This window comes from Mus caroli, unplaced genomic scaffold (genome assembly GCF_978045245.1).
Source record: "Mus caroli unplaced genomic scaffold, Mus_caroli_1 scaffold_4, whole genome shotgun sequence".
In the NCBI taxonomy this organism is placed as follows: domain Eukaryota; kingdom Metazoa; phylum Chordata; class Mammalia; order Rodentia; family Muridae; genus Mus; species Mus caroli.
In genome coordinates, this window is record NW_028227259.1 from 125,449,300 (window position 1) to 125,474,213 (window position 24,914).

Below are 24,914 nucleotides of genomic sequence, written 5' to 3' on the forward strand. Positions count from 1 at the left end.
TGAGCCATCGCGATAGCCCTAGAGAACCCTAAATAGAGATTTCATGGTCCCCGGCTAGACCTTCTGATTGAGAAGCAGATCTTTCTGTGCCTGAGGCTTTTGTAAAACAGGTTCACACAAGGACTCTGAGGCAAACTGTGAACTGTTAGCTCCTTACTAATTTCTGTTCCTGATCCATGGCAGTAGAGGCTCTGACTTCCTCTTCTACATGATAGCTTTTACATTTCAGAGAAGCAGCACCCTCATCTCATTTCTTTTGCAGGCCCTGCAACCCCCACTTCTCTAAACATTTCTCCTGGGACATGTTTTCCATGTTAGTTGGGTCACCCTCCTCCACATACTCTTCCTAGTTTCTTAAAAGCATCTTAAAATAGGGTGCTTGAAACTAAACAAGAGGGGCTGGAGAGATGACTCAGCAGTTAAGAGTTCTGAGCTCGGGCTGGTGAGATGGCTCAATGGGTAAGAGCACCCGACTGCTCTTCCGAAGGTCCAGAGTTTAATTCCCAGCAACCACATGGTGGCTCACAACCATCTGTAACGAGATCTGGCGCCCTCTTCTGGAGTGTCTGAAGACAGCTACAGTGTACTTACATATAATAAATAAATAAATCTTTAAAAAAAAAAAAAAAAAAAAAGAGTTCTGAGCTCTTCTAGAGGTCCTGAGTTCAATTCCCAGCAACCACTTGGTAGCTCACAACCATCTGCAATAGGATCTGATGCCTTTTTCTGGTGTGTCTGAAGACAGTCAATGTTCTCAACAGTTGAACTATCTCTCCAGCCCATAAGGTGGCATTTAATATCACAGATACCAGTTAGGTGAAGGCCCTTTTGGAAAATAGGAGCTGTTGAGAATGAGTTTGAATGAGCACGTTTTCAAGTGGGTGTGGAGCCATGCAGCTTAAGGGTTTGGTTCATTAGATTTAGTGATCCACCCTGAGTTTCAGCTTCCCCACTAGAGATTGGGTGCCACCCTTCCAATCACTGTTCATTCATCTGGTTCACGGGTCTTTTTTGTCTTCTTTGAACTTCCAAATACAGTCCCATTTGGCATGATTACTATCTGCATACCATGAACAATGGTAGAAGAATCAATAGAATGGATTAAGAAGTCAATTTGTGAAGGTTTAAAACCTAAAACTACTTAAAAACTCAAGTTTGCCAGTTGATCTTTGAACTCATGCCTGGTCCACCTGATGAGCTGATTTGGTTAATGTGCCATAGTGGGGACACAGTGTATAAAATAATGGGGCTCGTCTCCCTGGTTGTAACCAACATTTCTTTCCAGAGACTATAGAACTGTGGTGTCGTTGCTGGTGCCCAGCACCCAGCATCTGAGATGTGTTTTCTGTTTTACTTCCTACCCGTTATCCCAAGCAGGAGCATAGTCAGTGGGTGGTGAGGGGAACAGTTGGATGGTGCTGGAGACAACTCTGTCAGGTGTCAACTTCTGTCACTGGTGTCTGACTATGAGACATTTAGAAGATTGTTTTTTATTAGGTATTTTCCTCGTTTACATTTTCAATGCTATCCCAAAAGTCCCCCATACCCTCCCCCCACTCCCCTACCCACCCACTCCCCCTTTTTGACCCTGGGGTTCCCCTGTACTGGGGCATATAAAGTTTGCAAGTCCAATGGGCCTCTCTTTCCAGTGATGGCCGACTAGGCCATCTTTGGTACATATGCAGCTAGAGTCAAGAGCTCTGGGGTACTGGTTAGTTCATAATAATGTTCCACCTATGGGGTTGCAGTTCCCTTTAGCTCCTTGGGTAATTTCTCTAGCTCCTCCATTGGGGGCCGTGTGATCCATCCAATAGCTGACTGTGATCATCCACTTCTGTGTTTGCTAGGCCCCGAAGATTGTTTTTTATTATTTAAAAAAATCACCTCTAATCACCACTTAAAAAAACCTGTGTCTGTGACTCTGTGTGTATGTGTATGTTTGCTTGTGTGACTGGTTGTGTGTGTATCTGTGGTCGTATATGTGTGTGGCTGTGGCTGTGTGTGTGTGTATCTGAGTTTGTGTCTGACTGCATGTCTGTGTGTGTGTGTGTGTGTGTGTGTGTGTGTGTGTGTGAGAGAGAGAGAGAGAGAGAGAGAGAGACAGTGTACATGCATGCAGTTGCTTACAGAGGTCCAAGAGAGTGAGACAGATTCCCTGGCGGCACTGGAGTTATGGGCAAGTGTGAGTTATCTGATGGGGATATTGGCCACCAAACCTGGGTCTTCACCGAGAGCAGTAACTACTCTTTCCTGCTGAGCCAGCTTTCTAGCCCAGCTTGTTTATTGTTTTGAGAAAAAGTCTTATGTAACTAGGTTGGCCACAGTCTCACTGTGTAGCCAAGGGTCCCCTGGCTTCCTTCTGTACCCCAGGGCTGGGCTCACAGGTATATATTAGCACACCTGCACATGTACCTATTCTGACTTTAGCTATTGAGTCTTGATCAAATCAGATTTACCCCACAAAGAATATTTTCCTCCCTTCTATTAGATCCTTCAGAATAACTGTTATCTGAGTTTAAAAATCCGTACTCATAAAATAATAAAATTGTATTAAAGCTAAGAGTTACTTTGGAAGTCACTTCCTTAACTGAGGTGACGGTAGCATTAACCACTAAAGTACTTAGTGACCATTATGATTAAGGGTGACAGGGAGCTTCCCTTTTCTATAGCTTTCTCTGTTTTAAAGAGAAAAATGTTAATTTTCTAATGACATTTTGGTCAGGACCAGTGGTTCCATAGAAGGACCTGAGAGAAGTCATTCAGTGTTCCTAAGTACAGGAAGAGCATGCCCTGAAGCTGATTTACCAAACCCAAAGGTTTTGAATCTGCAGGAAATGGCTTGGGGCCATGACCTTCAAACTGGAGGATCTGAGAGTGGACGGTATCTGCAGTGGAGAGTGTCACTGCAGAGGTCACGGGCGGCTCTGGATGCTGCCAGGCCTTGTAATAAGCACAACTGCCACTGAAGTGCACAGACCATGCAATACCAGATTAATTATATCTTGTGGTTTGTGATTTCTTGCACACAGTTTGAGTCCTGGATATACCATCCACATGTGTGCACTTTTACTGCTATACACTGCTCTTCTACTTAGGGTAGCAGAAGTAACACATTCAAGACAGGTGTTTTCTTAACTCAGGAATCAAAATGTAATTGAGTACCATTAAATCCAGCAATTTATTCTTATTAGAAATCTACGGCATTAAAAAAGAAATCTGTAATATTGTTTCTGAAATACATGAATAAGCATGAAAGAATCTATAGTGAACTCCAAAATATAAATAAATATATATGAGGTTTGACATAAATAATATTTAATAGCAATATAAACTCAAAATTTAATATTTAATATAAGTAATAAATATTATAAGACTATACAGTATGTTGTATATTTATCTAAAAGTTCAATGGGTCTGGAGAGATTGCTCAGTAGTTAAGAGCACTGACTGCTCTTCCAGAGGACCTGGGTTCAATTTCTAGCAACCACATAGCTCACACCTATCTGTCACTGCAAATTTGTACCGGTAAGCTAGAGCGGCTGGACCAGCCCTGGGAAAAGTTGGGTGGCAGAGGCTTGGAGAAAAGCAAAGAAATTTCTGTATCCTGGATTTTGTACCATGTTCCCTCCTTCCTCTTTCTGGCCTTGACCTCCCCATCCTGCCCCAATCACCTCTGGGTGCTGAGATTATTAACCTGGACTGCTGACTGTCTTGGGGACTCTGTTACATCTGGTCTCTGTGCATGCATGCATGTATGTATACATGTATATGTGTATTTGGTGCTGAGGATTGTACCAAAGCAGGTTCAGCATGCACTCTACTAGTGAGCCATCCTCTTGCTGCTCTATTCTGGATTTTAAAAGGAGCAAACAGGAAAGCCTGGCACAGGGGCATCTCCATCAGTGAAGAACTAACTTTACTGTTCATGCTTTCTGTTTGGTTGGAATGGAAATGCATGCATACACACACACAGACACACACACACATCTACTTATCTGTCTGTCTGTCTATCTATTTTTGAAACAGGGTTTCTCTATGTAGCCCTGGCTGTCCTGGAACTCACTCTGTAGACCAGGCTGGCTTTAAACTCAGAGAGATCTGTCTGCCTCTGCCTCCTGAATGCTGGGATTGAAGGTGTGAATTACGATGGAATGGAAATAATTTTGATGTGATTATTTTTACTTTTAGAACTATTTCTGATTTGCTTTTCTTCATGTGTTTTTGTTTTTTTTTTTAAAGATTTATTTATTTTTATTATATATAAGTACACTGTAGCTGTCTTCAGACACTCCAGAAGAGGGAGTCAGATCTCATTACGGATGGTTGTGAGCCACCATCCATGTGGTTGCTGGGATTTGAACTTCGGACCTTCGGAAGAGCAGTCGGGTGCTCTTACCCACTGAGCCATCTCACCAGCCCATCATGTGTTGTTTATGTTGTATGTGTTAGGGGCTGAGGTTGACATCAGTGTCTTTTTTTATTGCTTTCAACTTTACATTGAGATGGGGTCTCCTAGTTGAACCCAGAACTTGGTATTTAGCTGGCATAGCTATCCAGCTTGCCCCAGGATTGCTCTGTATTTGCTTCCCAAGCACTGCAGGATTACAGGTGGCTGCCATGCCTTCCTAGTGTTTAGGAGGAAGGTGGAGGCCCTCTCCCAGGTTCTCACACAGACAGGGCAAGCACTTCATCCCCTGAGCTGTTTCCTTAGCCCCTTGTTTTCTCTTTTGAGAAGGGTGTCCCTCTGTAGCCCAGGCTCTGGAGAGCTGGAGTTAAAGGTGTGAGCCACATGCCCAGCACTGTGGGTTCTTTGTAGCGTCTACTGAACATATTTGCTTCCATGATGTCTCTGGGGAAGGCAGTACATAACCACTTCTCTATTATTTATTTATCTTTTTAGATTTTAACATTCGAGACCAAGAACCCAACGGAATTAGCAGAACGTTTGCGCTCTGTTTGTGGGAACCAGAGCAATGCCTATGCCCGCCTGCTGGAATACCGCCTGAATGCCTTGCGCGGACTATGGAATGCCCAGCGCCAGCTGGCCCTGGAGGAGCAACATGAAAGGGAAGGCTCAGGTGACGAAGAGACCTTGGCCCTGCTCAAGCGCCAGGGCTTGTTGCAGCAGCCTGAACAAGCCCCCTTCACGTCCCGGGTGGGCCTCCTGTTGGTCTTCCCCCTTATTCAGTCCCAGAGTAGAACAGACCCTTCCCTCTGTAACATAACTGCTGAGGTGCTATTAAACTGCCTGCGAGACTGTCAGCCTTTGAGCTTGACCAAGGAGCCTGCTGATTGTCTCAATGGGATAGAAACCTTGCTGTGCTCTTGGCTAGAGGAGACCTCGGACACAGGCCGACACATCCCACACAAGCAGAAGGAGAACGCTGCTGCTGCCCTGGTGGCTTTGGCGTGTGCCAGGTAAGGAGGATGACACGACACGCCACCTGGCGACCCTGTACTTCTGCATTTGCACCAGGCGTATTTCTTGGTACCGCAGCATGCACTTCTGTCTCAGTGTTGAAAGTCACAGCCTCAGTCATACATGTCCAGATTTTGGTGTGCTGCTCTGCTGTATTGACAGCCTGGAGTAGTAGCCTTGCCTGTAGCTGATGGCTCTCAGGTAGCCCATCTTCAGCCTCAGCAGAGGGTGCAATATCTGCATTTCCTCAAGGAGAAGGAAAATGTTGTAGAGACGTTCTTTCTTTCTTTCTTCCTTTCTTTTCTTTTTTTTAAATGATTGTCAATAAAGGATGTCAGCAAATTTCAGGATTGAGTTCTCACCTGGTTACAAGACTTAAGTGTGTTTCTGGACTCCTGCTTCATATATTCTTAATGTTTTATATTTATCTATTGTGTGTGAGTGTGTGCGCGATGTGGATGTCAGAGGGCAACTTTCGGATGCAGTTCTCTCCTTGCACTGTGTAGGTTCTGGGGATGGAATTCGGGACATCAGGATGGTGGGGAGCAGCATCCCCTGCTTGCCTGCTGAGCTATCGCAGCTGGGCCCCACTTTAACTGGATGGTGTCTCTGTGTATGTAAAGATGTAGTAGCCTGTGGTCCTCTGCTGATGTGACTGACACACTGTCACTAGGAAATATGCTTGGATGCTTGGAGTTGTTCCCTCCCCACTCAGGGCGATCTTACTGTGGGGTGATCTTCAGGCTGGTCTGCAGCTAGCCGCTCTCTTGCATATGAGGAGGAAGTTCCCTGCCCTCGCCTCTTGCTGAGGGAATTTTCTAGGAACCGTTACAACTGTGGCCTGCCTATTTTTGTAAAAGGATTTCTCTTTCTCGCCTCACAATTGACCTTTAGTTGACTGTCTACCTATCTAAGTATCTATTTAATTATTATTTTGGTTTTTCAAGACAGGGTTTCTCTGTGTATCCCTGGCTGCCCTGAAACTCTGTAGACCAGGCTGTCCTTGAAATCAGAGATCCACCTGCCTCTGCTTCCTGAGTGCTGGGATTAAAGGCATGCATCATCACTGCCTAGTTCTCTAGTTTTTGTTTTTGTTTTTTTTTTTTTAAAGGCAGGGTAGCATCATCCTACACTGTCAGCTTCTTTGCCTAAAGCAAACCATTAGAGGTTAGTCTCTGTTCCTGAAGATTATAGCTGACTTTGCAAACTCTGACATGACCTTCGCTCTAGACACTGGCTGATACAGGAATGAGACTGTCTGTAAAGGTTTCAGAGCAGATTGATTGATTTTTCTGCATATGCAAAAAGCAATTTATACCTTGGATAGATTTATTATCAATGTAAAAGTTCCATTTTGAGAAAATTCCCACTTATTACTACCTTTAGGCAGGATGTTGGGAATAATCAGCCCTTTAATTTTGAGCATTTCAACATTGGATGATTAAACTCACTTTTAAATTATAAATCAGAATTTATTCTAATCACAGATAGTTATTAAAATTGTTGTGTGTATTTGAGATTCCTAATTCTCTTTGGCACAAATGTGGAATTAATATTTCACTTCTTCCACCTCAGCCTTCTTCTCCTCCTCCCGCTTCTTCTTCCTCCTCCTTTCCCTCCTCTTCTATTAGGCCTGCTTACAGGAGCATGAGTGAGGGCTTATTTATATGGACATCTTACCAAAGGCTCAATCACTGAAGAAAATGTTTTCCTTTCCACAGCAACCTTTAACTGCCTATAGATCTTCAAAAAGGGTGAAGCCTCCTCAGCCCCTCTCCCCTCCATGGGGAGGATGGCTCAGTTTTGTGTAGGTCTCTCACAGGCAGGCAGCCAGCAGCTGCTCTGACTGTCATGTTACCAGACAGCACTGTCCCACAGCACTCCATTCCTTCCCAGCCTGTCTTTGTGCCCTTTTACCAAGATGTTCCCTGAGCCTTGGAGGAATAATATAGATGTCCCATTTAGGGCTGAGCATCCAACAGTCATTTTTTCTCAGTACTGTACCCAGTTATAGTGTGTAACTGATATCCAATGCAGAGTGAAGCTTTTCTGACCAAAGTTGACAGCAGCATTAAGCTATGAAGATGAGCATAAATATTTACAAGACAATTTGGTGGGCACAACTTATCCATAACAACCAACCATAGCACATTTCCCACGAGGACCTGTTGTCCTCCCAGCCACAGGCCTTTGATCAGGTTTGTTGTAGTGAGTGTGACTGCCCCCCCCCCCCCCCTTAGCAGTTATGCCATTATTGCACCAGTGAGGACCATCCTGCCTGACAGGTGAGTAGGGTGTGCTTAGGCTTCACAGCTGGATGGGACTGTTGATGGCTTTTCTTCCCAGCAGCCCACCTGGTACTGCCAGCACCGTGAAAGCTAGCCAGCAGCGAGGACACTTCCAGTTTCTCCTGCATTTGGGGGAGAGGATGTGTGTGTGTGTGTGTCTCCCTATGTAAGCCAGGGCCGACAGAGAAGGAGACCATGCTTGTCCCATCTCAGCTGTGTTCCCAGCATTAGCCTCCATGCCTGACTTACAGGTGATCCTTGTCTACCATCTCTCTGCGTGTAGAGCCTTGCTCACTCTTAGGCTGTGAAGATTCAGGTCTATAATTTTACAGAGCTAGCAGTTGACTGACCCAGGGATGATTCATTCCATAAGCTCTTCATGTCCACTGACAGGCATTCTCTTCCATGCTCAAGACACTGGTGAGCAGGCAGGGAGATTTATATAAGAGTGAGTCGGGTGGTCTCATACATGGATCAGAACGTTTCAGAGAGAGAAATTCACAGGGAGAGAAAGGGCAGGACGGATGGGTGTTTTCACCTGTGTGCCTGGTTCCTGCAGAGACCAGAAGACAGTAATGGATTCCCTGGGACTGGAGTTAACAATGGTTGTAAGCCATCATGTGGGTGGTGAACCCAGGCCCTCTGCAAGAGCAGGAAGTGCTCTTAACTCCTGAGCCTTCTCTCAGGCCTAAGGCAGATATTTTGGTAGACAGTGGCTGAGAGCAGGTGGGGAAGGATTGACAGGGTGTCTAGCATTTAAACTGTGGATTGAGTGATGAAAAAGAACTAGCACAAGAGCCAGCAGCACAGTACCCCACAGAAGAGCAGCAGCAAGTGGCAAAGAAGCAGGGTCATTGGACTGTAATGGAAGGCAGAAGACACAGGAGATGAAGTTGGTCTAGCCCAGGTCATATATGGGTTGAGAACCATTGAAGGGTTTTACATATTCCTCTTAAAAATGTGACTAAAAACAGCAGGTTAGACTGCTGTACAGTTAGTGGCTCTGCATTCTCCAAATGTTGGTGGTGTCATCCCTGTGTGTCTTGGTGCTCTCCCAGGGCACGGTGCCTGTTCAGCAGATGAAGGAAGGAAAATTGACAAGACTTAGGTGACAGGACAGTTGTACAGTTGTGAATGGGAGTGCACTGCTTCACCGCCAGCTGCCCTGGCTGCAGGTGGTGCCTTTAGACTGCGCTGCCTCCCTGCCTTGCCCTGTTCTTTGAGCCAAGGAGCAAATTAAAAAGAAGCCTGAGGCCTACGTGGCCTCCTGTTAGGTACTCCGTTTCTGTTGAGGTTTAGGCGCATGATACCCTCCAATTAAGGCCTAGCTAAGAGAAGAAGGCAGCAAGCAGAATCAGCCCATCACCTCCAGACGGTCATTAGTCTGGGCAGGTGCTGTTGGTTACCTGGGGTGATGCCAGGTGGGCCTTGTGCATCTTGAAAGCACCTTCTTTTCAGTCCTACTTACCTCCCAGACTCCCCAGAGCCTCGAGCTTTGTGAACGATGAGGACATCAGTGTGTAGTGAGCCCTGCATGTGAGATGCCGTGTGAAGTGGATGAACATAACCACATCACAGATCAGTTTGGCCACAGCGTTAGATGAGATCCTCTTCCATGGGGATCAGGTGGTACCGGACGGAGACTCAGTACGCGACCCTCCCCGGTGCTTGGTGCTTGAGCCTGGTGCTTTTCACTTTGTGTCTCTGCAGCTGTGAGGAGAGCATTTCCATAGTTGGAATTGTGTGGGGCTACTCACATCCTACCAGAGCCAGTGTTGTGGTGACGATGCTGAATTGTGCAGAGACCTATAACAGCAGATAGGCCTGTCTTGGAGCCTTGCCCTATGGTTAATAAAATCAACACTGGCTGCCTGCTTGCTTGGTTTTCAGTGTGGGTGGCTTTTCCATCCCTTCCTTTTCTCTCTAGGGGGTCACTGAAGACCTTTGTCCACACAGTTCACCTGCTGCAGAGACAGACTGAGCTGGGCTCCCTGCCTGTCGCCGATGTTTTATATAGGTAAGTTGTCCCTTCCTATTAAACAACTCGTTTCTCTAAACAAGAGTGCATAGAGGCTCTTAGGGACAGATTATTAAATCTTACCAATTAATAATTCATAGTTTTGACTAGATATAGAATCATAGTTAACTGTTAAAGGATGTGAGTGTTCTTTTCATTTTTTAATTTAAAAAAGACCTAGTAGTCTGTAATGAATTCTTACTGTAATATGAGACGACAGTGTGTTCAGTGTAGAGAAGAAATTGAAATCACTCATGATCTCACTATCCAGTAAGACCCACTTATATTGTTTGGGTCTGTGTTCTTCCTAACACAGGGCCTTCTTTATCCCTCATACACATTATTTAGTTATTTAGTAAAGCATATATTTAGCTATTTAGTAAAGCATATATTTAGGCTGGGGATGCAAAGTCAGGTGTGGTGGTTTATGTTCACTCTGGCCCTCGGAGATAGGGGCGGATTGATCAGGGCTAGCCTGGGCTACATGAGGCATAGTACTAAAATGTAAAGCCAAAAAATTTAAGTAAATAGAAATAGAATGAGACAGCTGGGCGTGGTGGCGCACGCCTTTAATCCCAGCACTCGGGAGGCAGAGGCAGGCGGATTTCTGAGTTCGAGGCCAGCCTGGTCTACAAAGTGAGTTCCAGGACAGCCAGGGCTATACAGAGAAACCCTGTCTCGAAAAACCAAAAAAAAAAAAAAAAAAGAAAAGAAATAGAAATAGAATGAGTATATATATATATATATATACATATATATATATATATATATAAATATATATATATTTAAAATTTTAAGCATGTTTTTATTTGCTTGTTTGTTTGCCTGGGTGTGGGTATGCACACATGGTGTGGAGTGTGTGTGGAAGAGAGCTAGTTACAGGACTCAGTTCTTCCCTTCTCATCATGCTGTGTCAGGGTCTCTTTTGCCTCTGTACACGCACTCCAGGCTACCTGACCACTCTCAGTGTTCAAGTGCTGGGGTAGAGAGGTGTATGTCGCCACATGGCATTTGCACAGGTCCCAGGACTTGAGCTCTGGCCTCAGGCTTCCAGAGCTGATGCTTTTGTGTACTGCGCTGTCTCCCTGGCCCAGCACCTTATAATTACTGCCTTGTAATTTTTCACTAAAATACACTGTAAATACCACTCAGATCCATATTTCTTTAAACCATTTGTGTTTGTTCTCTGAGCTGCTAAGTAGACTTTTAGTTCCTGGAATGGACATGCTCAGGTCTTTGTAATTCACCCCTTCACAGGTTGCTGCTTTTGGAAGGGGGACCTGGATCCCCATCCTGTTTGCTTGGGGGCAAACACATAGTATCTTGGGGATATGAGGACATGCTGCCAGCACCAGACAGCAACACTGGCTCCGGCTCTGAAAACAAAGGTAACACAAGGGCTTTGCTCTGGGATTGAAGTTGGGCTGTGAGAAGAGTGGTTTCAGATCACTGCGGCAAACCTTTTAGTGCAGCCCCTTGTTCCTCTCTACGAAAAGCTGAAGATCCCTGCACAGTGTGCTCATTGTTTGCTTGGTCAGTGCAAGTCTAAAGGCTGACATTCAGGGAGACAAGCCGAGGGACAGGCGTGACATCCCAGCCAAGGCCTTCCTGGGACCCTAGCAGGGTGACATGGCTTACTTCACTTGGTTTCAGGCTGTTTGAGAGGTGCAGTGGACATTTATAAGAGGGTCAGACATGCCCCGATGCCATTTCTTCTTCTTTTTTTTTTTTTCTTTTTTTAAAACAGGGTTTCTCTGTGTAGCCCTGGCTGTCCTGGAACTCACTCTGTAGACCAGGCTGGCCTCGAACTCAGAAATCTACCTACCTCTGCCTCCCAAGTGCTGGGATTAAAGGCGTGCGCCGCCACCACCCGGCGTCATTTCTTCTATTCATTAACTGTGCTCATTTATGATCCCTCTGTCCTAAAACAAAAGAAGGCTCAAGGAAGCTTGAACTGTTAAGTCCCTTACACAATGTAGGCACTGTTGGGATATTTTTATATAGTTTTGTAGGGTTATATGCCAGTTTTTTACATGAACTCAGCAAAAATGGCAGACACTCTCTTAAGTGACTGACTTGCCATACTTTTCAGGTGACTAGGGCCGCTGCATTGGCATGGGAACTGTTTAGATCAGCACCTGTGCTCATCAGTTCTGCTCAACACTTGGTACTGCCTCCCCTCTGGGCAGCACAGCACTGCTTCCAAACTGGTCTGCCACTGGGATTGGCCATCAGTTATTATAATGACCTTACTTACCATAACATTATAACTTAGAACATCATCATCTGTTACATAACTGATGAAGTAGGACTAAGAAAAGAAAACTCCCTAAAGATTCAGAGCCTGTCTAGCACACCTCTTCATTCCCAGCCCTCTGTGAGACTCCTTCCCAGTCAGCCCCAAGGCTGCTCAGCATCTTGCTTGCTCACTAGCTCAAGGCCTGGAGCCATTTTCTGATAGCCCTTCTGGAGAGGCCTAGGAGGAGGAGGTGCAAGGAAGGCTCTTTCCCTCCTGGACAGGGTTGCCAGAGAGCATGCCACCTGCTGGGCCCAGGTAGTGCTCAAGTGTGCTCTAGCCTCTGCGTGGGGCCTTAAGCTATTCTCTCTCTGAGGGGGGCTCCTGAGGGTGGCAGCGCCAGGCTGCTGTGCCTGCTTTTGTGTTTAGGTGGAGGGTGTGTTTCTTAGAATACTCGTCATTATCTTCTGCTCCTGGCCTCATTGCCCCCTTCCTCCTTTTTCCCTTCTCCTATTCTAATTTTCTTCCTTCCTCTTCTCCACTCCACCCCTTTTCTTCCTTCCTTTCTTTTGGGGACAGACAGACTCTTGTTGTGTGGCCCAGGCTGGTTTTGATTTTCAGGATTCAAGGAACCCTTTTTGTCTCAGCTTCTCTGGCTAGAACAGTTCTGTGTAGCTTGTCATACGGAAACATTCGGCATTGGCAGGATTTGTGAGGACGCTATCATAGAGCCTCTGGATTATCAACCAGTGTTGTTTAGTTGTTCCCCTTTGTTCCCCTTCACTCCCGTCTCGGCAGACTTGCACACGGAAGGACTTGGACTATGATCAAAAGTTGGGCAAGTAAATGGACCTTACGGGTTTCCAGTGAGGACATTTAAGGTGTCACGGGGTGGTGGGGCAGGTAGATCTCTGAGAACTGGAGGACAGCAAGAGTCTGCTGTCCGTGTGTCTCTCCCAGAGGATCTGGTTTGATTGCCAGCATCGGCACGACAGAGAACATCTATCTGTCTCCTGGTCTCGCCAGGAAGTGCATGCCATGGTGAGCATACATGCAAGTAACTGCCCATATGCATAAAATAACCTAAGTAAATCTCAGAAATACTATACAACGTTTAAGGTGTGAAGTTAATAATCTAGAAGGGTTATCTGCTTTCTTGTTTCTTCCTTCCTTCCTTCCTTCCTTCCTTCCTTTTTCTTTTTTTTTTTTTTTTTTTTGGTTTTTCGAGACAGGGTTTCTCTGTATAGCCCTGGCTGTCCTGGAACTCACTTTGTAGACCAGGCTGGCCTCGAACTCAGAAATCCGCCTGCCTCTGCCTCCTGAGTGCTGGGATTAAAGGTGTGCGCCACCACGCCCAGCTCCTTTTTCATTTTAGGATTAGTAGTTCCCTATTGTCCCAGATTAGACTGAAAATTTATGACAATACCAGACTCAGTGTGGGTTTGAGTGTTAGGACATTGAATTTCCTCTAGAGTGGTATGCTTCAAGCACACAAACTCCCTTGAAATACAGCGAGGGGAAAATTGTAAAAGTAAACACTGAAAGTTACCAACAGCCTCAATTTAAGGCTTTTTTTTTTTTTCTTTTTTTTGAAAATAGGTTAGTAAATCATTTACCACATAGAGAAACTTTTTTTTTTTTTTTTAGAATGGGGAACCAATAGGGCAGGTAGGAGATATAATTGCTGTTCTTTTTTTTTTTTTAAGATTTATTTATTTATTATATGTAAGTACACTGTAGCTGTCTTCAGACGCTCCAGAAGAGGGCACCAGATCTTGTTACAGATGGTTGTGAGCCACCATGTGGTTGCTGGGATTTGAACTCAGGACCTTTGTAAGAGCAGTCAGTGCTCTTAACCACTGAGCCATCTCTCCAGCCCCTATAATTGCTGTTCTTAAAAGAAAGGAGGTGACCGGGCACTGGTGGTACATGCCTTTAATCCCAGCACTTGGGGCTTGGGGGGAGGGGGGCATTGACAGGTGGATTTCTGAGTTCGAGGCCAGCCTGGTCTACAAAGTGAGTTCCAGGACAGCCAAGGCTACACAGAGAAACCTTGTCTCAAAAAGACCAAAAAAGAAAAAAGAAAGAAAGAAAGGAGGTGGTTGGGGAGATGGCTCAGTAGGTACAGGTGCTTGCTGCCACATCTGACACTTGACATTGGTCCTCAGGTCCCACATGGAAGGAGAGAACAGAGCCTGCATGTCGTCCTCAGACCTACACACACACATACACACACTAGATTAATAGATAAATGTAATAAGACATAAAAGGAAGTCATGCTTTCCTGCTATTCTCTCCAGATAGAAATGATGAACCCAAAGAACATGACTTTATTTAGTTCCACATTTGTTGTTAATATAACAACATAATTCCATTTCCATTAGGGAACATTGGCTTGGCACCAAACAACAACTTAGGTGCATTCCTGTGTGATCTGAGCTAGCCGCAGCTTAGCCCTTGAGGTACATGTTATTACCCTCATCTTAGAGATGAAGAGACTGCGGTTCAGAGAGGCCCCCAGTCCTGCAGTGAATGCCTGGTTCCCAAGAGCCCTTCTTACTAAATGCTTGTTCTCAGTCATGTCAGGTCAGTTAGGGTTGTAAACTTGACGCAGGCCTGTTGCTTTGCTTTTTGCAAAAGAGAAGAAAAATCATTTGGCAGGTGGACCAAGTGGCCTTCCAATAACCATCTGTCTTTATTCCTTGAAATCAATCCCAATTGCCACATGCTTTTTTCTGTTAGATTTTGGGGTTCAAGCCATCTACTACGGAAGTAACATTAAGATTGTTTTTAAATTAGGAATTCATGTCAGTTAATTCCTAAGGCTTTTTTTTTTAAATTAAAAAATCACTTTTTATAGCCTCATTCATTCTGTTGGGACTGCTTTCAGATGCTGACTTGGGACGCTGTCTCACCGCAGACGGGCATTACCTGTACACTACCAACTCAGCCGGAAGAGGAGTGAGCAAGCTGGGCTCTGGACTGCATGGCACGCTCAGGTCAGTGGTGGGGCTTGCCCACTGAGGCTCCGACTCTTCTCGAATGGTCAGCAAAGGAGGCACCAGCCAGTGTCCTGATCCCTTATGCTAGTGATGAAGTAGCAAGACTGAGCCTACAGACAGGTTCCTCGTCCCCACTCTGTAAGACCTCTCCAGCTTTGCTCTCACTGAGGCGCCTGCTCACCTGGCCAGAAGTTCCTCATAGGGACCAGCTTTTTAAAGAGGGCTTTTACTTAATACAAGACTGACTTATTTTACTTTCTGTGCATGGATGCTTTACCTGCCCCTGAGTATGTATATGCACACCAAATGTGAGGAGCCTAGTGCCTGTGGAGTCAGAAGTTCCCTGGAGCTGAGCTGCCACGTGGTTGCTGGGACTGGAATCTAGGTCCTCAGCAAGAAGCACTTTTAACTGTTGAGCCATCTCTGCAGCCTAAGATTTTTATTTTTAATGTGCGTGTGTGTACACACACACACACGCTCATTAGTGCAGTGTCCATGGGCCTGGCATCCCTGGGGTTGGGAGTTACAGGTAGTTGTGAGCTACCATATAGGTGCTTTGCAAGGGCAGGGAACATTCCTACTGATGAGCCATCTCTACCCTCTATCCCGTCACTCCCAGCTTCTTCAAGTCAGGGTAGCCCTGGCTGTCCTGGAGATTGCTTTGTAGAGCAGGTGGCCTCCAAGTCAGAGATCCTCCTGCCTCTGCTAGAATTAAAGGCCTGTACTACACCATTAGTCTTTCTTTTTTCTTTCTGGTCTCATCATAGCCCAGGCTGAGCACAAACTGTCTGTGTAGTCAAGGGCAACACTGAGCTCACACTCTTCCTGCCTTTACTTGCTGGGCTCTGGGATTGCCGTCTAAAAGGTCTTCTTATAAGGGGATGCCGAGACCTTGTTGTAAATGGACATGTTTCTGGTGAAATCATCTTTGTACTTGGATTTGTCATTAGACTAGCGACAATTTTCAATTAATAGATAAGATATGTGAATTCTGTCAAACCATCCTTGAGATGTTTTTATAGTTGAGATATATTTAGTCAGACCTTTTCTCTGATTTGTTTCCCTCCTTCCTCCATCATTATGGGGAATTAAATGTTTGCTGTAGTTTGTCAGTTCTGAAGTTAATATAAATTATGTTCCTTAGGTGAGAAATGTTTGTATTTGTGAAGGCCTGTGTAGTGTTGCAGCCTGAGATTCCACTCGTGTCTCTTGTGTCTTCCAGAGGGTTTGTGTACTGTCGCAATGAGGAGCTGGAGCCAGGGTGGGTGGCGTACGGCAATGGCCACCTACTCCATCGGCCTGTGTCTTTTGACAATAAACCTCACTCCCTTTTCCAGGTCATAGACCAGAACACCCTGCAGGTGAGTATGGGATACTCATAGCCAGCTCTTCTCCCGCATGGCCCCTTTCTGTTGGTATCCTTCAGGGGTTTCCCAGGCTATTTGACTGAATATGCTGTTTAATTTGTCTTAACCTTTCTTTATTTGTTCTTTATTTCTACTTGAATGAATTTGTTTTTTGTTTTTTTAGAATTCTTTCTTATTTTATGTATGTAAGTACACTGTAGCTGTCTTCAGATACACCAGAAGAGGGCATCAGATCCCATTACAGATGGTTGTGAGCCACCACGTGGTTGCTGGAAATTGAACTCAGGGCCTCTGGAAGAGCAGTCAGTGCTCTTAACCACTGATCCATCTCTCTATCCCTATTTAAACTATTTTTATATCTATTTTTATTATTACATTTATTTATTTATTTATTCATTCATTTTGGGGGAAGACACTTGCTTCTGGGGGTCTATCTTTTTCCATCCTGTAGGTCCTGGGGATGGAACTCAGATAGTCAGGCTTGGTACCAAGTGGATTTAGCTGTAGGACTGGTTAGGTTGACATCTTGCCATCTTGCCCATGAGTGTTCTTAAATTTTTTTTTAAAAATTTATTTATTTAAAATTTTTATTATGTGTGTGTGTGTGTCTGTGTAAATGCATACCATCTGAGCACAGGAGCCTATGAGGCATGAAGAGGGCATCATATCCCCTGGAGCTAGAGTTACAGGTGGTTTTGAGCCACCTAGCCCAGCAGTTGTATGAGTGTGGTCACTTATGCCACAGTTGATGTGTCCTGATTAGAGGAAGTGGCTTTTCTTCCGCTCTGAGACCTGAAGCTCAAAGTCAGGTGGTTAGATCTCACTGTTCTCTCTGAGCCAGCTGCCCACCTGCCCAGACCTGGGTTTTACGCCTAGCTGGCCTCAGGTTCATTGTGTAGGTGAGGATGACTTTGAACTCTGAGACTACTGCTAGGATCATAGATCTGGTACCCCACCAGTGAGCAAGTGTAGTTTGCTCTTGTTTTTGGGTCTTCCTACATATGTAGCCAGAGCAGTGGCTGAGCCAAAGAAAGGACTGACTGAGAACTGTCTTCCCTGTGCCCTGGAGGCAGCAGTAGGCTGCTCTAATGGCTCTTATTTGGGATTTTTCATCTTTTCTTTTTTTCCATTTTCTTTTTAAAAATCTGGTCCGTGCCTTTATTGGTTGTCATTTCCTCTTATATTAAGTGCCAGTGTCTGGTAACAGGCATCAGGGTGCTGGTGCACTTCATGCTACAGGCAGTGTGTACAGATTAAAGAGAGTAGGTCTGAAGTGTGTGTGTGTGTGTCTGTGTGTGTTCATGGAACAGCCTTCTTGCCTTAGCCTTTTTTTTCTTAATTTAGTATACAGTGTAGTACACTGTACTGTCTTCAGACACACCAGAAGAGGGCATCAGATCCCATTACAGATGGTTGTGAGCCACTATGTGGTTGCTGGGAATTGAACTCAGGACCTCTGGAAGAGGAGTCAGTGCTCTTAACCGCTGAGCCATCTCTCCAGCCCTTGCCTTAGCCTTTTAAGTTGCTGGATTAATAGGAGTGTGCCACCACATGTGGCTTAAATATATTCTTCCCCCAAGACAATCTCATGTAACCCAGGCTAGCCTTGAACTCATTGTATAGCCACAGATGAGCTTAAATTTCTGGTCCTACCTTCATGCTTTTGGTGCTGAGATTACAAGCATGTACTCCATGCCTGTTTTTTAAAATCTCGTTCTCAATGTTGGAATATCCATGTAGAGCAGATTTAAAAAACTTAGTAAATATTTTTCTATCACAGTATAACTTGAGTTAATGTCCATTTTCCTTTATTGTTTGGCTATTGATGTTTATTTTACAGTCTATTTTTTGAACTTTTATGTTCCTCCCATATAATTTTATGTGTTATTCTTAGATATAAATAACAGTTTTATTTTGATAAGGAACCTAATAAATTTTCCTTTTCGACTTTAAAGTGTCAGTGAGATGACACATCAAATTAGAATTTTTTTGTCCTGTGCTAGGCATACTCATGCACTGGGGAAGCAGAGGCAGGTGGATTTCTGTGAGTTCAAAAGCCAACTGGGTCTACAGAGTGAGTTCCCAGATAGCCACATCTGTCTTGAAAAAAACCAAGCTAAACAACCAAACAAACAAAAAGAATCTCTGCATCCCTCTAATGAAGGGCCTTTTTCCTAATCAGGTGTGCCAGACAGTGCCCATGCCCACCAGCCCCCTTCCTGTGGGCAGCACCATGAGCACTGTGCACCTTTCCTCAGATGGCACTTACTTCTACTGGATCTGGTCCCCTGCCAGTTTAAATGAGAAAACCCCAAAGGGACATTCTGTCTTCATGGACATTTTTGAACTTGTGGTAAGTTTGAATTCATTGTGTATCACTGCAGAAGTGTTTCTGTTTGCTTTCCTTTCAGGTCTATATACAAAGAACCTGCCACTTAAAGTGCTCAGTCTCCTCTGCACCGTTTTCCTCTTGCATGCCCTTGGAGGCTGCTGCTTTAGGGCTGTGTGGGGTCAGTGCAGTCTAGCTTTTTGAAGGCTCATCTTGCATGAGAGGAGGTAACCTTACTGCGTGCATTGCAGTGGATGGTCTTAGCAGAAATGTGTGTGGGTATAACTGAAATATCAAGACGGCCCCCCAGACAGAAGTGAGCACCTGGGAAGTTACAGTTGGAGCTATGAGGAGACAGTGGATGTCAGCTGAGTACTCACTGAGCAAATAGTGTTCTACCCTGCGGGTGGAACATAGCGATGGCCACGGGAGGTCCGCTGCTGATCCAGTGGAGCTTGAGTCCTGGTGCAGGGCGGTTGAGCGGTTAGGGGTGATGGTAGTGGAGAAATAAAAGATTACCCATAAGCAACTGAGAAGATAAATGATGATTTCAGGCCGTGAGGGAACCAGTGTAGTTTGCTAGATAAAGAACTTGGCAAAGCCAGGTGTGATGGTTTCCAGAAGGCTGGAACCAGAGGAGTGTCTATTTGAGGCCAGCCTGTGCTACATAATGAGTTTAAAGATGACTTGTGCTGCACAGCAAGGCAATGACTAAAAGAGGAAGAAAGAAGAGGGGCCTGGAGAGATGGCTCAGTGGTTGAGAGCACTGCCTGCTCCTCCCAGTGCCTACATGGCAGCTCACAAACATGTGTGACTCCAGTTCTAGGGGATCCAGTGCCCTCATCTGGCCTCCATGGGCACTTCACAGACATGGTGCATAGACATACATGCAAGTGAAACACAAGAGATTTCAGAATAAATTAGTTAGATTAAAAGATATCTGACACAAGAATAGAAAATGTCCACACCATGGTACGTTACTGTGAAATTTTAAATTACTTAGAATAAAGTGAGAATTCTGAAGTGTCTAGAAATAAAACATACACACATAAAGGTGGGTGAGGAATTAAGGAAAAAAATAGCCTAGTTAGTAGGTTTCTTGGTGCAAAAGTAGAGATGTGTTTTCATAACCCATAGGAAAATGATTCTCCAAGTGTGAAGACAACACATGGCTGTTCTTAGGTATCTGGCCGGATGGAGGGGATGTGACAGCTCAAATAGCCTTGCTGCAGCAGGAAGCAAATGCAGGAGAGGGGTCTGCTTCAGGTTGAAAGGAGGCCTTTGAATCATTTGGGGTCCTACTCAAACAAATCACCTGAGGACTTTGTGACTTCATCTCGTTCCTTCCACTGGGACTCACTTGGCAGCACCTACACCTGCCGAGGCATCTTGCAGGTTCTGCCTTAGACTCTTGATCTTCCTAACTTGAGTGCTGGGATTAGGAGCTGAGCCACTAGGCCTGGCTAGCTCCTTTCTTCCTTCTTTCCTTTCTTTTTTGTCTTTGAGACAGGGTCTCACTATCTTAGTTAGGGTTTCATTGCTATAAAGAGACACCATGACCAGGGCAGCTCTTATAAAGGAAAACATTTAATTGGAATTGGGACTGGCTTACAGTTTCAGAATTTTAGTTCATTATTGTCATGGTAGGAAGCGTATCAGCGTGCAGGGAGATGCTGAGAGTTCTACAACTTGATCCTCAGGCAGCAGGAGGAGACTGTATGTCACATTGGGCATAGCTTGAACCTACGAGACTTCAGAGTCTACCTCCATGGTGACACACTTCTTCCAAAAGAAAAAGACCACACCTATTTCAACAGGGCCACACCTCATAATAGTGCCCCTCTCTGTGGGCTAAGCATTCAAACACATGAGTCCATGGGGGCCATGCCTATTCAAACAACTGCACTAGCCCTGGCTGTCCTCAAGTGTCCCGAGGTCTGCCTGCCTCTGTTCCCTGAGTACTGGCATCAAAGGCGTGCACCACTGTTTCTGGCTTTCTGTCCTTTCCTGAACCTTCTCGAGGCATGCATACCACACCACCGCATAACCTTTCCCAGTGCAGAAGTGGCTTACCTTTGGCTGTTAGGTGGTCAAACAGCCTTTTCTTACTTGAGCTTGTAGCTCTGTGCAGTGGTTGATTTTAACACTATTACAGAAACTGTTGACCCTTCCCTGCAAAGGCAGGCACTTCTGGTCACTCTTTCTTCCTAGTCTTATGTGCCCATCACCCTAGCTGTCATGCGCCACAGCATGTTTCTGAGACCCTCCCTCCCCTCCACGCTGACTCCTCTTCCCTCATTTGACATGTGGCTTTCTCCTGCAGGCACTCAGGCAGCTTCTCAGCCGGAGCCTGTCCAAGGAGCTCAGGTGCATAATTCACAGGAGTCTGCTGTCAGCAGGGCCTAACTAACCGGATGGTCTTTCAGAATACCTTATCATGACATGCCCTTTATGATTACTAAGTAACTAACCAGTATAGGAAGATAGTTAGCTTTATGATCTAAATAAACGGAGTGCAGGGGCCAGAGATGACTCAGCAGCAGGTAAGGGAACATGGTACCATGCCCAGTTACCTGTGTTCAGTCCCCACTGCCCCTGTGGTGAAGGGGAGAGTCACTTCTATAAATAGTCCACTGACCTTCAACAAGTACTCTGATGCAAGTACACACACATACACACACACACACACACACACACACACACACACACACACACACTGTTTTAGTTAGGTTCTATTGCTGTAATAACACTTTCCAAAACCAACTTATAGTCCATCATGCCAGGAAGTCAGGGCAGGAACTTAAGGCAGGAACCTGGAGGCAGAGCTGACACAGACCCTACAGAGGAAAGCTGCTTCCTGCCTTGCTCTCCACTGCTTGGTCAGCCTGTTTGCTTTCTTTCATTTTTTAAAATTTATTTTAAAAGATTATTATTTATTTATTTTACATTCTGACCAAAGTTTCTCTTCCTTCCTCTCCTTCTAGTCCCCCCGCCCCCACTTCTCCTCTGTCCCCTATTCCCTTCCCCCTATATCCATCTACTCCTTGTTCTTTTATCTTCAGGAAAGGACGGGCAAGCAAACATGGCATAGCAAGCTGCCATAAGCCTAGGCACCTCCTCTCACTCGTATTAAGGCTGGATGAGGCAACCCAGTAGGAGGAAAAGGATCCCCAAAGCCTGCAGAGTCAGAGACAGCCCCTGCTCCTACTGTCAGGAGTCCCACAAGAAGACCAAGCTTATGCTGAGGGCCTAGGCCAGTCCCATGCAGGCTCCCTGTTGTTGGTTCAGTCTCTGTGTCAGCTTTCTTTCTTTCTTTCTTTCTTTCTTTCTTTCTTTCTTTCTTTCTTTCTTTCTTTCTTTCTTTCTTTCTTTCTTTCTTTTCTTTCTTTTTGGTTTTTCGAGACAGGGTTTCTCTGTGTAGCCCTTGCTGTCCTGTATGGAACTCACTTTGTAGACCAGGCTGGCCTCGAACTCAGAAATCCACCTGCCTCTGCCTCCCAAGTGCTGGTGTTAAAGGCGTGCACCACCATTGCCTGGCTGTCAGCCTGCTTTCTTATACAGTCCAGGATTGCCTGCCCAGGGGTGTCTCCACCCACAGTGTGCTGTGCCCTCCCACATCACTCAGATAATTTGAGCCTGGTTATGTTTGCGCTCACCTTTACTCCCAGCACTCTAGGAGGCCAAGGCAAGCAACCTCTGTAAATCTGAGGCCAGCTTGGTCTATGTAGTGAGTTCTAAGACAGTTAGGGTAAATAGTAAGACACAGTCTAAAAAAGTCACCCAGGAACACAAAACCTTAGAGGGGAGGGGAGGGAGGGAGGGAGGGAAGGGAAGGAAGAAAATACCTACAGGTCAGTTTTATCTTCTGGGGACATTTTCTCAGTTCAAGGTGTTCTCTTCCAAGGTGACCTAGCTGTGTCAGGTTGACAATAAAACTAACCAGCACACACAGAAAGGAGGAAGGGAGGGAGGGAGGGAGGGAGGAAAGAAGGAAGGAAGGAAGGAAGGAAGGAAGGAAGGAAGGAAGGAAGGAAGGAGTGCACAGGGGAGAAGGTTGAGCGAATGCGGAGGGCATCCTGCATAGCTGACTGTCCCAATCAAGAGACTTCTAGCAGTGGTGATGTGTGGTCACAGGCAGCTCCCCTCTGCTGGGAGCTTGACTGGCCTGTGACATTGAAGGTGGCCTCTCATCCCCAGGACACCCCACCACTGCCCAGTAGTCCAGTCTGAAGCAGAGGGGAGTTCTTCAGGGAGTGGAGTACTCACCAAGCTCCTGTGAGCCTCGTGCTAATGTGCAACAGTCACATGGTCAAGTTCAGAGTGGGAGAGAGCACAGCTGTGTGGGAACACAGGATAGATCACCCTGCTCAGGGTGCAGCCTCCAGAAACTCTGGACCTTTGAGGCTGCAGAACAGCCTGCTGGGCCCCGCTGGGCGCCCCTGTCTCTGTGCTTACCTCCAGAGCTCTCCTTAGGGCCTGGTGCTTTTGCCCTGGGTGGCTCCAGCTCCTGTAAGTGCAGCTTCACACACTGGGACTCAGTGTTAACTTGATCCTGTCATCTCTCACATCCTGGCTCTCTTCCCCTTCTCCCTAAGCTGCCCTCCTTTAGTCACCCAAGCTTTTTGTTTCCTTTTTCTGAAGCAGGGTCCTTCTATGGAGACCAGACCTGCCTCTGCTACCAGAGTGCTGGATTCAAAGCATTTGCTACCAGGCCTGGTTCTTTTTTTTTTTTTTTTTTTTTTTTTTTTTCGAGACAGGGTTTCTCTGTATAGCCCTGGCTGTCCTGGAACTCACTTTGTAGACCAGGCTGGCCTTGAACTCAGAAATCTGCCTGCCTCTGCCTCCCGAGTGCTGGGATTAAAGGTGTGAGCCATCATGCCTGGCTCAGGCCTGGATCTTAATTCAGTTTTAAATGAGTAATTACTGTATTTCTCTGGGTTTGTGTAGGAACATGGGAGCTAATCAAGAAAAAGAGAATAAAACCATAAATGCAGCTGGTGCTAAATGTTTGGGAAAAGTTGGGCAGTGGGAGAAACCAGGGTCTCCTTGCCGTAGGCGGCTGCTGGGGCCCTTCCTAGCAGTAGGCTGCGTGGTTTGCTTGGGACTAAAGGAAGTCTTGGGACCTGGCATCTCGATGCTACATCTAGACATTCCTGAAAACTGCAGACGGTTGTAGTGTGTAAAGAGGGGACAGAAAGTAACAGCCTGCAGCAGTAGGCCAGTGCGGCATCCAGGAGGAGGAAGGCTGGGACACTGTGTGGGATGGCCAGGCAGAAGCAGCTGAGGATTCAGCACCCACAGAGGCCAGGGGCACCAGATCCTTGGAGCTAGAGTTAAAGACAGTTGTGAGCCACCCTAGATGACGGCAACCAAGTGCTCTTACCCACCGAGGCATCTCTCCAGCTTGAGATTTATTCATGTTTTAGAATGGTTGTTGGTTGGTGTGTGTGACAGATTTACAAGGTGGCAGTGTGTCCTGGCCTGGGGAAGCCCCCAAGTCACTGCTAACTCACTAAGGCTCCTCCCAGCTGTGCCATTTTTTGAGGTCAGCAGCCATTCACCTCCCTGAGCTGCCTGGCTAAGAATTGCTAACCGGCCATGCCAGGAACCAGTGAGGGCATAGGCTTCCTTACAGACTATACAGGAGACCCGTCCCCTATCTCCTCCGAGTCTCTTCACTGTAGCCCTTCCTCAGGCCCAGGAGCAGTTGAGGCCGAGATGCATACAACAGGTGGAGTGGCTAGATACTCAAGTGAGGGTATCTGCCCTTCCCAACTCCTCCGTGAGAGATTAGTTAACAAACCAAGGGATAACCCTTTCTGCAAGGGTGTACAGCTGAACTCTCCAAGACGGTGGTTGCTTAGCCCAGAGTGCAGTCGCCCCCTACACTTAAGGATCTGCCAATTAAGTCCTTGTGCCCTAACTCTGCTTTTCCTTGCTGGTCACTGATGCTTTGTCGTCTCAGTTTGCAAAGCACTGCATGTACTGAGAGACTGTTTTACATTAGCTATTGATTCCTCTGAGGGCCAGATGGATAATGCTTTTGAACACCAGCTTAAGGGGATTGATTTTTGTCTGGGATGCTTTTACAGAGTTATATTTAGAGTTGTGTAGCATAAATAGAGCATGGGGTTTGGGTAGAACAATGCAGGTAGGAGGGGGTGTGTTAAATTTTAGGGGCAAAGAGGGACTTAAGTAGAAATGCAAGGCAGGGGTGAGAGCAATGAGACTGGGAGACATGGCTTAAGGCAGATGT

At 45.9% G+C, this 24,914-nt stretch overlaps 1 protein-coding gene across 7 annotated transcripts in view; it reads left to right on the forward strand.

Annotated features, from left to right (window-relative positions):
• Hectd4 (HECT domain E3 ubiquitin protein ligase 4) overlaps positions 1–24,914 on the forward strand; it is a 151,881-nt gene that overhangs the window by 28,794 nt on the left and 98,173 nt on the right. For all 7 annotated transcript variants that reach the window (XM_029477883.2, XM_029477884.2, XM_085837104.1 and 4 more), the window contains exons 2-7: positions 4,901–5,418; positions 9,635–9,724; positions 10,982–11,112; positions 14,851–14,959; positions 16,185–16,323; positions 18,512–18,682. In XM_029477883.2, the coding sequence (XP_029333743.2) occupies positions 4,901–5,418; positions 9,635–9,724; positions 10,982–11,112; positions 14,851–14,959; positions 16,185–16,323; positions 18,512–18,682 (1,158 nt within the window). The remainder of the gene's footprint in view (positions 1–4,900; positions 5,419–9,634; positions 9,725–10,981; positions 11,113–14,850; positions 14,960–16,184; positions 16,324–18,511; positions 18,683–24,914) is intronic.